Source organism: Pleuronectes platessa, chromosome 4 (genome assembly GCF_947347685.1).
Source record: "Pleuronectes platessa chromosome 4, fPlePla1.1, whole genome shotgun sequence".
NCBI lineage: Eukaryota > Metazoa > Chordata > Actinopteri > Pleuronectiformes > Pleuronectidae > Pleuronectes > Pleuronectes platessa.
Window position 1 is genome coordinate 24,190,382 of NC_070629.1, and position 13,352 is coordinate 24,203,733.

At 40.7% G+C, this 13,352-nt stretch overlaps 2 protein-coding genes across 2 annotated transcripts; both read left to right on the forward strand.

Annotated features, from left to right (window-relative positions):
* Positions 1–73: 73 nt before the first annotated feature.
* Positions 74–8,442, forward strand: dhx37 (DEAH (Asp-Glu-Ala-His) box polypeptide 37). Its single transcript, XM_053420329.1, has 27 exons — positions 74–284; positions 461–579; positions 701–870; positions 1,398–1,510; positions 1,597–1,987; positions 2,076–2,224; positions 2,329–2,421; positions 2,535–2,631; positions 3,093–3,206; positions 3,284–3,500; positions 3,724–3,822; positions 3,913–3,977; positions 4,092–4,221; positions 4,315–4,391; positions 4,563–4,795; positions 4,879–4,990; positions 5,082–5,188; positions 5,342–5,530; positions 5,670–5,794; positions 6,071–6,187; positions 6,276–6,448; positions 6,544–6,658; positions 6,933–7,070; positions 7,163–7,257; positions 7,656–7,729; positions 7,850–7,947; positions 8,057–8,442. Exons 2-27 carry the CDS (start codon positions 474–476, stop codon positions 8,131–8,133), a joined length of 3,474 nt encoding a protein of 1,157 aa, XP_053276304.1. The 5' UTR covers positions 74–284; positions 461–473; the 3' UTR covers positions 8,134–8,442.
* A 979-nt stretch (positions 8,443–9,421) lies between these two features.
* Positions 9,422–12,926, forward strand: ufd1l (ubiquitin recognition factor in ER associated degradation 1). Its single transcript, XM_053420608.1, has 12 exons — positions 9,422–9,577; positions 9,796–9,928; positions 10,367–10,399; positions 10,501–10,622; positions 10,975–11,105; positions 11,196–11,268; positions 11,366–11,434; positions 11,522–11,590; positions 11,672–11,725; positions 11,816–11,904; positions 12,310–12,394; positions 12,516–12,926. The coding sequence occupies exons 1-12, from the start codon at positions 9,575–9,577 to the stop codon at positions 12,588–12,590; spliced, it is 936 nt and encodes a 311-aa protein (XP_053276583.1). The 5' UTR covers positions 9,422–9,574; the 3' UTR covers positions 12,591–12,926.
* The last annotated feature ends 426 nt before the right edge of the window (positions 12,927–13,352 follow it).

The following is a 13,352-nucleotide window of genomic DNA, read 5'->3' on the forward strand; positions in this document are numbered from 1 at the left end:
TACATTGTAATTTCCAACGCATAAATACAAACTAATTATAAATTCTATAATAATTATGATTATGATGATTAAAAACCACCAAACCAATCTTTCATGGAAGAGGATTCTTTTGTAATCGTTTGTGTTCGTGCCGGAACCTTTCTTCCAAGACGACGTTTCATCGGCGGACACTTTTAACTGACGGACACCCGTATGTTTACACGTGATATTCGTGCAGAGTAGGATTTCCACACATGGGGAGTTTAAATTTGTGAACTTGTTGTTTGACCTGCTGAAAAACTAAGGTTTGTGTTTTATATGAATCTCAAATATTCACTGTAGCGTGTGAAATACGTTAAAACACATTTACAGCTGCAGTTAGCGCGTTAGCTCGTTGCTTTGTTTGACAAGGTGTCAGTTCAACATCACTAGTTATCTATTACATATTAAGTACGTGTGGTTTTCATGTGTTATTTTCCAGACGTCGGTGTACAATGGGGAGACTGAGGAAGAGGCACAACTGGAAGGGGAGACTACAGAATGACAGTCAACCAGCAGCAGAGAAAGACAAGGCTGATGAGGTTGTGGTTGAACTACAGGGTAAGACTTCCTCCATAGACCCTTCCAGATGAAACCCCAGAACGTTGACGTGTAATATCATGATTATATTAACAGGGAGATTTTGACTACACTGTGTCATATGTGTATGTTTATTCTTCAGATGGAGGCAGACTCAAAGGTGTAGACAAGAGCAACGCTTTGGTCCTCCCATCCAACAAAGCCAAGAAGAAGAAATCCTCAGTGACGCAAGTTTCCAAAAGAAAGCCCCTCACCAAGAGGCAGAAGAAAGAGCTGGTGAAAGTGCTGGAGCGCAAAGAGAAGAAAGCTCACGTGAGAGACACATTTAAAACAGCTGGTTCTGACAAACCTGAGCGGCTTTAAGAAGAGACTTGTTTCTTTAACAAGGTTGTACAAGCAGTTTCTTTGTGTTAGTAGTTGTCCTTAAATTTCACACATCATAAATGTCGAAAATACAGGCCCAAAAATGTTGTGGTTGAGATGAAAATGTTTGATGTCTGGTCTGACCTTTGACCTGTGACTACTGAGTACTTATTTAATAATGTTGTAATGACTAGTTGCAGATGATGTGACATTTATTCTTGATCATAGTTTAAAGACTTCAGTTAGGAGTTTTTGTGCTTACACAACCTATCCATGTGTTTTGTAACAGTTTATAAATGTATTACAGAAAATGAGAGATGATCTGGAATGAGTGAGAAAGAGAAACAAAGATATTGATTTTCAGTTTGTGCTGCTATAGAAAACTTCCTAAATCTATTCCAACTCAGTATTAATACGATTAATACAAATGACCAGATCACAACCAGCTAATGTGTTGCTCTGTGTGTCCCTTTCAGAGAGCAGACATCCTCATCAAACTGGCTGAGGTGCAGATTCCAGAGTCTGAGATTAAGCTGCTGTACACCACGGCCAAAATGGGAACAGGGGACAAAATCTACCAGACTAAAAAGTAAGTGCATGAAACCAAGATAAGCAGGAGGAGGAGGATGTGTCGAAAGTGAGGTCGGGGTTTTAAATTCTTTGTGTAATTTTCAGTTCACTGGATGAAATAAAAGAAGGAGACTCGGGTCCTATGGTCAGCAGTGTCATTGGAGCGAACAGGAAAAGAAAATGGAATATAGTAGAGGAAGATGATGAAGAAGAACAAAAGGCAGAAGAAAGCAGCGACCTGGACACTTCCTCTGATGATGATGAAGTGGAAGGAGCAGATGAAGATGTGAATAAATCTACAGAGATGGCTGAAGCTAAGGAAACCCCACCTCCAAGTCAGGAGCCAGAGTCCAAAGAGGGAGTGAAGGAAGAACAAGCAAAACCAGAAGAGAATGGACAGAGTGAGAAGAAAGTTTCAGATCAAGAGAAAGTCCAAAACAAGAAACTGTCGCAGCCAGCGGTCTTCATTCCTGTGGACAGATTACCAGAAATACAGGTGTGTGCTCATTGAGTGTGGGTATATTGTCTGTGTCTGTGTGCATTTTGGATGATCGCTTTAACTGTGTTTCTATCCGATTCTGCAGGCGGCTCGTTTGAAGCTCCCTGTGTTGGCAGAGGAGCAGGTCATCATGGAGGCTGTGAAAGAAAACCCCTGCATCGTCATCTGTGGAGAAACAGGAAGTGGAAAAACCACTCAAGTGCCTCAGTTTCTGTATGAAGCTGGTTATGCCAGGTAGTTTCACTAGGTTGTTGCATAGAAAATGTTTACATGTGGATATATGTTAATTTAAGTGTAATGGAATGTGGTCTTTATGTTTTGTATCTTGTTTCCTGCAGTGAAAGTGGGATTATCGGCATCACAGAGCCGAGACGAGTTGCAGCTGTCAGCATGTCCCATCGAGTCGCCAAAGAGATGAACCTGTCCACACGGTAACAAAAATAATGCAGATTTTCATCAAATGTATATATAATGATGTTTGAATAGAATATAGAGACTTTTCATCTTCTCAGCCTCTTGATCCTGTTTGTTTTTCCTTTCTCAGCGTTGTGTCTTACCAGATTCGATATGAGGGGAATGTGACAGATGAAACCAAAATCAAGTTCATGACAGATGGTGTTCTATTGAAGGAGATCCAGAAGGTACCATCTTTACTCTTTAGTTATTTAAATCAAATATGGTGAACACATGGTGACAGATTATTGGATCTACTGATATTTTTAACTCTAAAGGTACATTCAGGAAACCAATATGTTACGTTTATGTTCATTTATTTAAACCAAAATGTTAATCTTTAGACAGAAATATGTTTTTTTTTGTGTTTCCTGTGACTGTTTGTTTTATTGTCACCTCATAAAAAATGAATACAAAATGAGACGCATGTCTGGTTGTAAGAGAACATGTTTATATTTCATAATGAACCTACTTTAAAACCATCACTAAAAAATTTAACAAGTAGCCTAGTTAAGGCCGACTAGTTTAACTAAGTGAGTCAGATTGTTCAGTCACCAGCAACAGTAATAGACTTTGTTATAATACACTGTACATTACATCTATGTGAGTCTTTTAACTGCTTTGATATTATTTCTTTCTGCTCTGTCAGGATTTCCTGCTGAAGAAATACAGTGCGATCATCATAGATGAAGCTCATGAGAGGAGCGTGTACACAGACATCCTCATCGGACTGTTGTCTCGCATCGTCCCACTCAGGAACAAGGTAAACCTCAGTCTGCGCTGTGAAAGCTCAGACTCACTGATTTCTGTTTCATCAACTGGTTATTTCACTCTCCGCAGAAACAAATGCCCATGAAGCTGCTGGTCATGTCCGCCACTCTGCGGGTTGAAGATTTCACCGAGAACCGGAAACTGTTTCGGATTCCTCCACCCGTCATCAAGGTGGACGCTCGCCAGTTCCCCGTATCGATCCATTTCAACAAACGCACCCCGCTGGACGATTACTCCGGAGAGACTTTTCTAAAGACCTGCAAGATCCACCGCATGCTGCCTCCAGGTGCACATACACTTGTTCACTTTTAAACCGATTTTTGTAGGTTTTTAAATGTTCACGTTTGTTTACTACAAAACTTCACTGCCCTATGGAGGTAAAATTACAGAATCTGAGGATAACCAACTTCCTTTTAGTTTTTTAAAAATGTAATCAGGACAGTAAACAGGAGTAAAGAAGTCAAATCGTTACACACACTAACTACCACCCTGATGTTGATTTCCTTCAGGTGGAATCCTGGTGTTTCTGACGGGTCAGGCAGAGGTTAACGGTCTGTGCAGGAGATTGAGAAAAGCTTTCCCCTTCAGAAAGAGTAACACAACCACTGGTGAGTGTAACACACACACACACACCTGTGTCCTTTCACTCTCTGTCATATCTGGGGGCAGTTATTTATTGACTTGTTTTTTGTGTTCAGGTGAAGATGAAGACACCTCAGAGGCCACGAGGAAGTTTAAGAAGAACAAACAGAAGAAGAATGTGGTAAGCCATCTTTTTATAAAATGCCACATAACCTCTCTGTAATCAAAATTCCTTTCTTTGCTTTTTTATAAATATTGGTTGTGTACATATCTTATGAGTTGTCTCTGTCTCCAGTCTCTGCCCCGTATCCACTTGGATAACTACTCTGCTCTGCCGATGGATGAAGGGGACGAGGACCGAGAGGCGGGGATCAGAGACGAGTACGACTCGGACCTAGAATACGGAGACGATCCTGACAATGGAGGTGAGCTCCTCCGGTCCACAGCAAACGTTGTTCCAAGCCAGTTGTTTATATTTCACATCCTGAGAAACTCTGCTCTGTGTTTTGTGTCTGCAGAGGAGAAGGCCGACCCGTCCATCCCTCTCTATGTCCTCCCTCTGTTCTCTTTGTTGGCCCCAGAGGAGCAGGCGAAGGTGAGATGAAACTTTTGGAACTAAAACATGAATGATGAAGATTTGAAGAGTGAAAATGAGAACAGAAAGATTAAAGATGTTTTTAAAAGGATGTAATGTTAATGCAAAATCATGTAGATATAGATAATCAATAGGATTTCAATAGAGAATGTGTGTTCCTCTTGACTGTAGGTGTTCAAGCCCCCCCCTCCTGGTACTCGTCTGTGTGTCGTCGCCACCAACGTGGCCGAGACGTCTCTGACCATCCCTGGCATCAAGTACGTGGTTGACAGCGGTCGAGTGAAGAAGCGTTTCTACGACCGGGTGACTGGAGTGTCATCCTTCAAAGTCACGTGGACCTCACAGGCCTCCGCCAATCAAAGGGCGGGCAGAGCGGGACGAACAGAGCCGGGACACTGCTACAGGTTGAGACTTTGAAACATTGTCATAACACAAATGTTTTCTTCAGTTGAGGATGATTCACAAACCTCTGCGTCTGTTTCTGCAGGTTGTACTCGTCTGCAGTGTTCAGTGATTTCAGTTTGTTCTCGGAGGCAGAGATCACCCGCAGGCCTGTGGAGGACCTGGTTTTACAGATGAAGGACCTCAACATAGAAAAGGTCAGTAAAACAACTCAAACATACCAACAGGAGTCAGAGTGAAATGCTGCTGGGTGATTTAAAAACAGCTTCATATATTCTGTTTGTGCAGGTGGTCAACTTCCCCTTCCCCACGACTCCCTCTTCTGAGGCTCTGGTAGCAGCAGAGCAGTTGTTAATCTCATTGGGAGCTTTGGAGGAGCCGCCTCACACTGAGAGGTGGGTCTGTTCGAGATCACTCGCTTTAATTAAACAGGAGGATAGTTGTGTGGTTCTTATAGAGAAGCAAAGTCATATCAAGTTTGTCCTTATCAGATAAATTGAGCCAATTATGCCTCATATCACATGTCCTCACTCTCTTTTTATTATCAGGGTCAAAGAGATGCAGAGAGCGAGGCTGTGCTCTCCCATCACCCCACTCGGCAGAGCAATGGCTTCATTCCCCGTGTCACCCCGTTACGCTAAAATGCTAGCACTCGGGAAGCAGCAGGATTGTCTGCCATACATCATCGCTGTGGTAGCAGCCATGACAGTCCGGGAGATCTTTGAAGACCTTGACAGGTGAGGACACACACGAAGGAGTAGGGACGTCCAGTGCCTTGTTCAATTTGAACCTGGAGCTTCAAACGTGTAAATATCAAATGTCATATCCTGCAGCCTTATCTTGTTTTTATAATCATGACAAGATTCTGTTTCTCAGACCTGCAGGAAGTGAAGATGAGAGCTCCACTCTGGCACAGCGTCGAGCTCGGCTGGCCCAGATGAGGAGGCTGTGGGCTGGGCAAGGAGCCTCACTCCAACTGGGCGACCTCATGGTCATGCTGGGTGTGTTTGCCTGAGTGAATTGTGATTTGAATTATAATAGGTTATATGTTCACATTTAAAGGTTTTCAAAGAAAATCTTGATTGAGGAACATTTGTTTTGAAAGGATAAAAATCTATGATCATATTTTATTTGACAGAAGTTTTACTTGCACCCTGAGGTGAAATGGTTTAGATTTCAGTGAGTTATAAAAAATATATATATATATACCAAAAATTTGTTCGCTGTACATTATGATAATGTTGTTTAACCTTATATCTGTATTCTTGTGACTGCAGGTGCAGTTGGTGCTTGTGAATTTGCCGGCTGTACTCCCAAGTTCTGTGAGGAGAACGGCCTGAGGTATAAAGCCATGGTTGAGATCAGGAGGCTCAGAGGGCAACTCACCAACACAGGTACAAACATGCTACAAGCACAGAAAACCTAACACAAACACCTGCTGCAGGAACACAACAGAAAATCATCCGTGTTCTTTTCTCCAAGTGAACGCAGTTTCTCCAGAGGTGGGAGCATTTGTGGATCCTAAGATGAATCCGCCGAACGCGCAGCAGGTGGTTTGCTTGCGGCAGATTGTGTTGGCTGGACTGGGAGACCATCTTGCACGCCATGTGCAGATGGAGGAGATTCTGGATCCGAAATGGAAGAATGGATATAAGGTAATATACACTGGAGACTATGATTGCCGTGAAGGAGACTTTACTGTGTTATCCTGGTCCTTCAACCCTCCACCTTTATGTGCTTTTGTTTTTAGACGTGTCTGATGGACGACCCAGTGTTCATTCATCCCTCGTCTGCACTGTTCAAAAAGCTGCCAGAGTTTGTCGTCTACCAGGAGATCATGGAGACCAGCAAGATGTACATGAGAGGTAAAACATCTCGGAGGAAGTCAGTAAAGCTGCTTTCAGACATGAACTCTGCGGATCCTCCATATTTTTTACCTGATAGACATAGTAACATGATGCTGATTGATGTGCACATGTTTCTTGGGATTCAGAGTGACTTCAACTTTCTCAGGATATCAACTCCAATGTCACAAATTGTGTCCATATTTATATATATATATAAAAAGATGCCCCTCACCAACAGACTTGATATGGGCTGATAGTTTCACCTTGTTACCTTCCTTTCTGTTTCTGTCAGGTGTCTCAGCAGTAGAAGCAAATTGGATCCCACAGTTCCTGCCTCAGTACTGTCACTTCGGCCCCCCGCTGGAGTCTCCGGCACCATGGTTCTGCTCGTCCACCGGCACCATCAAATGTCATCGTTCAAGCACCTTCTGTAAGTTCTCAACAGCTGAGCACCATAGCTGTGTTTCTGCTGAAAGTTTTCTCTACTTACTTTTGACTGATCACTGTTGTCCTCCCCTGCAGTCCGTGTGGCGTGGCAGTTGCCGGCAGTGGAGAAGGATTATCCCGACGGCCTGGACCGTTACAAACTGTTTTCCAAGTTTTTTCTCGAGGGACAGGTACTGCAGCAAAACCTGAAAGTTCAACATCTCTGTCAAGTCAAAAAGTATTTGTTGCCTTACCAACTGTTATTTGTAGCCTTAGCCTTAATAACACATTAACACTCACCTCACTATAACCAACTCGTTATAATTATATCCACCAAATGTAAATAACTGTCAGTATAAATCGAATCAATCCAAAATATGTCTTCTAACAGGTTATGCCAGATGCATTGCTCTGTGTGCACAAAAAAATGCACTAGAGTTAAATAGAAATAGGAACAAATTTAATAAAAACCTCAAATCTGAATCTGAAATTCAGAATGGTCCAAAATCTACAAAAGAAGGAATGCAGTGGACTTCAAAAATGAGCTCTTGTGTTATGTGAACTGATGTTTGCTTGGTCCCGTCTGCAGGTTTGTCCTCAACTAAAGAAACACACCGGCCACCTTCTCTCAAACCCCTCCATCATGGTGAAAACATGGGCAAAGTAAGTTGATTCTCTCCCACACATACATCTCTTAAGGGCATTTCATAATTTTGATCAAATAACAAAATGCTTAAGATAAAGGACTGTTCTTTTATTATTGTGTCTTATTATCTGTTGTAGACTTCAGCCCAGGACGGACGCTCTACTGGGGCCGCTCTTGACAAAGGGAGTGGACTGCAGAGATGCTCTTCTCTCCGTTTGGAAGACTGAAGATAAATGTGAGGATTAAATATGTTTTGTTATAACTTTTCTGATAAACCCTCTCATTATCTAATCATTATCTAATCTAATCAATTTTATTTCTCGTGTATTTTTCTTCTCTTCCAGTTCTGTTGTCGGCGTACTGTCAGTGGCTTCCTGAATCTGTGCATCAAGAAGTAGCCCTAAGCTGGCCTCCTGTTTAAAAAGAAACAGAAATCACATCATGGTGTTTTGAGCTGAGACTGGTATTGACCTGCAGATGGATAGAACCCATTTCTTCACTGTGGAGGGGCTTCTTCAGACGCATCTGTTGTTTTTAGTGCAACCATCCCACAACGTTGCCTTCTCACCATTTTGTATTTTATACACTGCATCTTTGATTTGTACAGTTCTGTCAGGAAGACAGTGTTTCACCTAGAGTTCTATAATGACTTTTAACTTGTTTGTCAGAGTCTGTTCTAAATGATTTGGTCTTCATAAGACTCATTAAAACTAAGAAACTCTGACCACAACTCGTGTGTGTTTCATTCATACTGTGATTGAACTCTGGTTGAACTCCACCACTCTTACACATAAAAGGTCACTTTATTCCTCATAAAAAGCCACTTTCATCCTTTGAGAACAGATGTAAACCTTTTCTGTCTTTGAAGAATCGTTGTCAACAAGATCCTTATGATGTCAGAAGAGTTATCACGGCTAAGTTTCAGAGACATACAACGATGTTAGCTGAAAGACACAACCAGGACCTTTACCATTCAGGGAGTGACTAATGAGATCAGTCAGCCAGGAACAGCAACTTAAAAACAAACTCACAAGGTCCATTATTTTCACATGATCTTCAACACACAGTGTTTACCTGGTTTTCATTTGCTGAGAACGTTATACATTCTTGTTCGACTTAACCTCAGATCGTGGAATGAACTGAGAGTTTCAGAAACTAAGGGCTCAATTAATAATTTGCTTTCAAAACAGCAGCAATTCTCTTGTTCAGAGTTTTTAAGAAGTAAATGATAAAATCCTTTATTGATCCACATGGTAGACAGTCAGCTATAACATCAGCCCAAGTACAGAATGAATACAGGTATAAAAAAAAAAGTAAAGAATGAAATATATATACACAGCAATGAGACACTTTACATTACATAATTTGTATCCAAAGCAATTTACAATAAGTGCAATCAACCATGAGGGTACTAAGCCAGAACAACAAGAGTCATGGAAGTACATTAGATTAAAAAAGACAAACTACAAAGTGTAATATATAAGTGCAACTAACTAAGAACTTTGTATTTGTTGTAACAGAAATATAAAGTAGTGCAAGTGCAACAGACAATATACTATACAGAGGAAATATAGTGTTGTGTAATATAGAAAATATGTGTCCTATGCTAAATTTCTAAATGCCCAATCCCTTGTAATGTTCTTTGATATACATATACTCTATAATGGCACCCTTGTCAAATGCTTGCTGTGATTGGCTGCCGACATCTGTGTCGCCATTTCCTCTTTCCGGCTCGTACTATTTCCGGAAGAAGCAGAAGACAACAGTGCAAAATCCGTAGCTCCAGTGTGATAGTTTCTAAAAAAAGGAAGAAGAGACATTTAATTCGAGTGGACTGAGCAGCAGAGACCAGACCTGACAACATGGTGAGTATCCGTCCGCCTGTGTTCACCGCTGAAGACGAGTCAGTGTCTGAACTCATCGTAGTTCAGAGTTTAGCTCGTGAAGCTACAACATCAACAACAACATGACGACAGCAGAAGGAAGATGCGCTGTCATGGTGAAACTAGTCCATTCAGCTGAACTACAGCAACCACCATGGCCGTGTTTCTACTGGCTGAGTTTGATTTGTTCTGTTCCACAGTTTTCCTTCCAGGTCTTCGACCACCCGATGTCCCGGGGCTTCCAGAACCGCTTCTCCACTCAGTACCGCTGCTACTCGGTGTCCATGCTGGCGGGACCCAACGACCGCTCCGACGTGGAGAAAGGAGGCAAAAGTGAGAGTTACTGGAGGAAATGTGGAGAAATGTTGACTCATCCATTCACTTTAAAGGGATAGTTCACCCAAACATGACAGTGCACTCTACTGCTCAGCACTATGCTGGTGGAGGGGTGGGTGTGCACTTCTGGAGTTTCAGGGGTAAACAGCGCTGCAGCCAAATCCATTACAATTAAAGTAAATAGGGACCACTTCTTCAAACATAGAAAACAAACATTAAATGCCTCCATTCTGCTCCCATGGTGCAATCCAAGTGCTAAATGTGTAGTACTGCAGGTTAAATACAATCTAGTTCTCGTATATTTCGACCCAGATTGTACTCAATGCAGAACTATGTCATGATATTTTTAAGCTTTCATGCTTTTATCTTTTAGTCCTGATACTTATGAGAATGTTTGTTCTTCCTGTCTCAAATAATTATTTGTCTTCTTTTCAGTTATAATGCCACCGTCAGCTCTTGACCAGCTCAGTAAGTGCAACTGAAATCAAGTATATTCTTATTAAAAAAGTCCTGTATGTATGTACGTACAGTTCATGTTTCTTATCTGTCTCCACCTTTCCCTTGTACAGGCCGGCTTAACATCACGTACCCAATGTTGTTCAAGCTGACCAACAAGAACTCGGACAGAATGACACACTGTGGTGTTCTGGAGTTCGTGGCAGACGAGGGAATCTGTTACCTGCCACACTGGGTAATAAACAGAAACAAACTCATTGTTTGATGTCAGAGATATGAAAGTGTCTGTCGTCACCAGTGGTTCAGTGGTATTCTTCATCAGTAGAAGAATAGTTTTATCAAATAAGTATTTAATATTTAATGCAAATAGCAGTAAAGATATAATCTTAAGAATCTAAAAGGAAAAGGAAAACGTACTCAATAACAAAATAGGGGAAATGGTGGATGGGGTTTTTAGGAATATGACTGATGCAGAGAGATAAAATCGTACATGTTTCTTATTGTGTCTGAACTGTTCTCTCTTTATTAACTGCATAAAGCTGCTATGTAAGGCAGAACTGATATTTGCTCTATTTCCTTCACTGCAGATGATGCAGAACCTCCTGCTGGAGGAAGGAGGGTTGGTGCAAGTGGAAAGCGTGAACCTCATGGTGGCCACCTACTCAAAGTTCCAGCCACAGAGTCCCGACTTCCTTGACATTACGAACCCAAAGGCAGTGTAAGAGTGATCAGTTGAGAAATATAAATTCACCCCTCGTCACATTATTTTTAAACTTAAATGATCGACTGAGCTGTCGTGTTATTACAGACTGGAGAATGCTTTGAGAAACTTTGCCTGCTTGACAACTGGTGACGTCATAGCGATCAACTACAATGAAAAGGTAAATCAGTGTATTCAGATTAGGGTATTCAGATTATGTGAATCTGTATTTGTCTGTTTTTCTTTGTACTTAATAAAGGAACATATGTTTGTTTCAGATATATGAGCTGCGAGTAATGGAGACCAAGCCAGATAAAGCAGTTTCCATCATTGAGTGCGATATGAACGTAAGATCCTCCGTTTTATTACAGACAAGAGTAATTTATTCAGTTTAATTAATTGTGTTTAACTCTGAGTGTGACTCTGTTTCTCAGGTGGATTTCGACGCTCCGTTGGGTTACAAAGAGCCTGAACGACGGCCTCAGCACCAGGAGGAACCAACAGTAAGGACCAAACGTTAACGTTACCTGTACACTTACTGCCTTTGTGCTCTGAACAGTTAAATAAAGCTCTTTACTTCACAGGAGGAGGAACCAGATCCCAGCAGTTATGCAGAAATGATGGACATGCGATTCAGAGTGAGTAGATATTGCTGTTGGTGTATAAAAATCGTCATGATCAATGATAACCAGATGTAAACTAACTTCGAATCTGTCTCTAATGCTCAGGCTTTCACGGGTTCTGGTAATCGCTTGGATGGTAAACTAAAGGGAATCGAGGCCAGTCCCGTTCCTCTCGCTGCAAGTGACATTATAAGGTAAAAGATCTTAAGTTTGAAATATGAAGTAGCCTTCAGTGTAATATTAACACTATTCAACATATGATTTATTTTATGCCTTTAATACACAATAGATGATAAACACATGCTTTATAGATTGATTATACTGTCTGTAGGTAGATTGGTGATTTGAATTGAGACAATGTGATGCAGTGATGCATCTCAAGTCTGATGCACACTGCTAACAAAGTTCTGATGGTCAGTGTGAGTGCTCAACGGTCACCTTGTTTTTATGTCATATGACATGGTCTATTTTGCAACAGATGTAATTCGAATTGCGGGGATTTAACCAACTCAGCTCGGCTCGTGTTGTCTGGCTGCTAGGAAGAATCCAAATATTTTGGACTATTGCACTATCTTAAAATCGTATCTGTCATCCCACAGAGGCATTCCCAACTACGAATTCAAAGTCGGCAGGATCACCTTCATCAGAAACTCGAAGCCTCAGCCCAGGAGATTTATAGATGATGTAAGAAATGAATGGATGATGTTATTACATGTAAAACATTTTGACTAGTGTGCATTTGTAGTATTTTAATTCCTCCAAATAATTCAGCTAATTAACTACTTTTATCTCCTAATTCTCTCAGGATGATGCTTTGAACAGATTCATCGCCTTCTCGGGCGAAGGACAATCACTACGCAAGAAGGGCAGAAAGCCTTAAAGAAAGTGGAGAGCTGGGCTAGAAGGATCATATGTATTATCACCTTTAACAGCAGAATAAAATAACTGGTCTTCAGATGCATTGTCGTAATATCAGATTGATTTCATATATATCAGGTTGACTTTTCCCCACTTCATAATTATTGCATTTGTAAAGTTCAATTTGAATATGATAAATGAACATTTGGAGCAATAATAGCTCTAGACTTGTATTGTTATTATAAAAAATTGGATGTTTGATTACTTTCACCCTGACTTATAGCACATTACAAGTTGTTTCCTATTTTCCTGGTTTATTTATAGACAGAATGAATAAAGGATTGTGTTTTGCAGTTAATTCATTGTATCCTATTATTGATTGTTTGTTATAATATTTCTGTAACTTTGGCATTTTTCTACACTGGCATTCAACTTATTCATTCCAGAATAATCAGATGAAGACTGTGCACAGTGGATAGAAGTATTGAATTATTAAAAACTTATTTAGTTTTTTCCTAACTAAGTATTAATGAAGTAGGTACTGAATAAAGCCAATAGATGACAGAAAAAATTGTAATAAACATTAAGTGTCTTTACTTGTCCAGCACAGGTATTTAACTTAAATTAAAATCAGATAATTTTATATAAGTTGGATGAATCTTTTTTAGTAATTAAAGATCTTATGTGACGTTTAAATCAGCTTTCTACAGTAATTTATACTCGAGTGAGTTTCAAAGTAAGTGGCGTTGAACTGTGTGGTTTGTGCTTTTACTCTGAAAAGAAA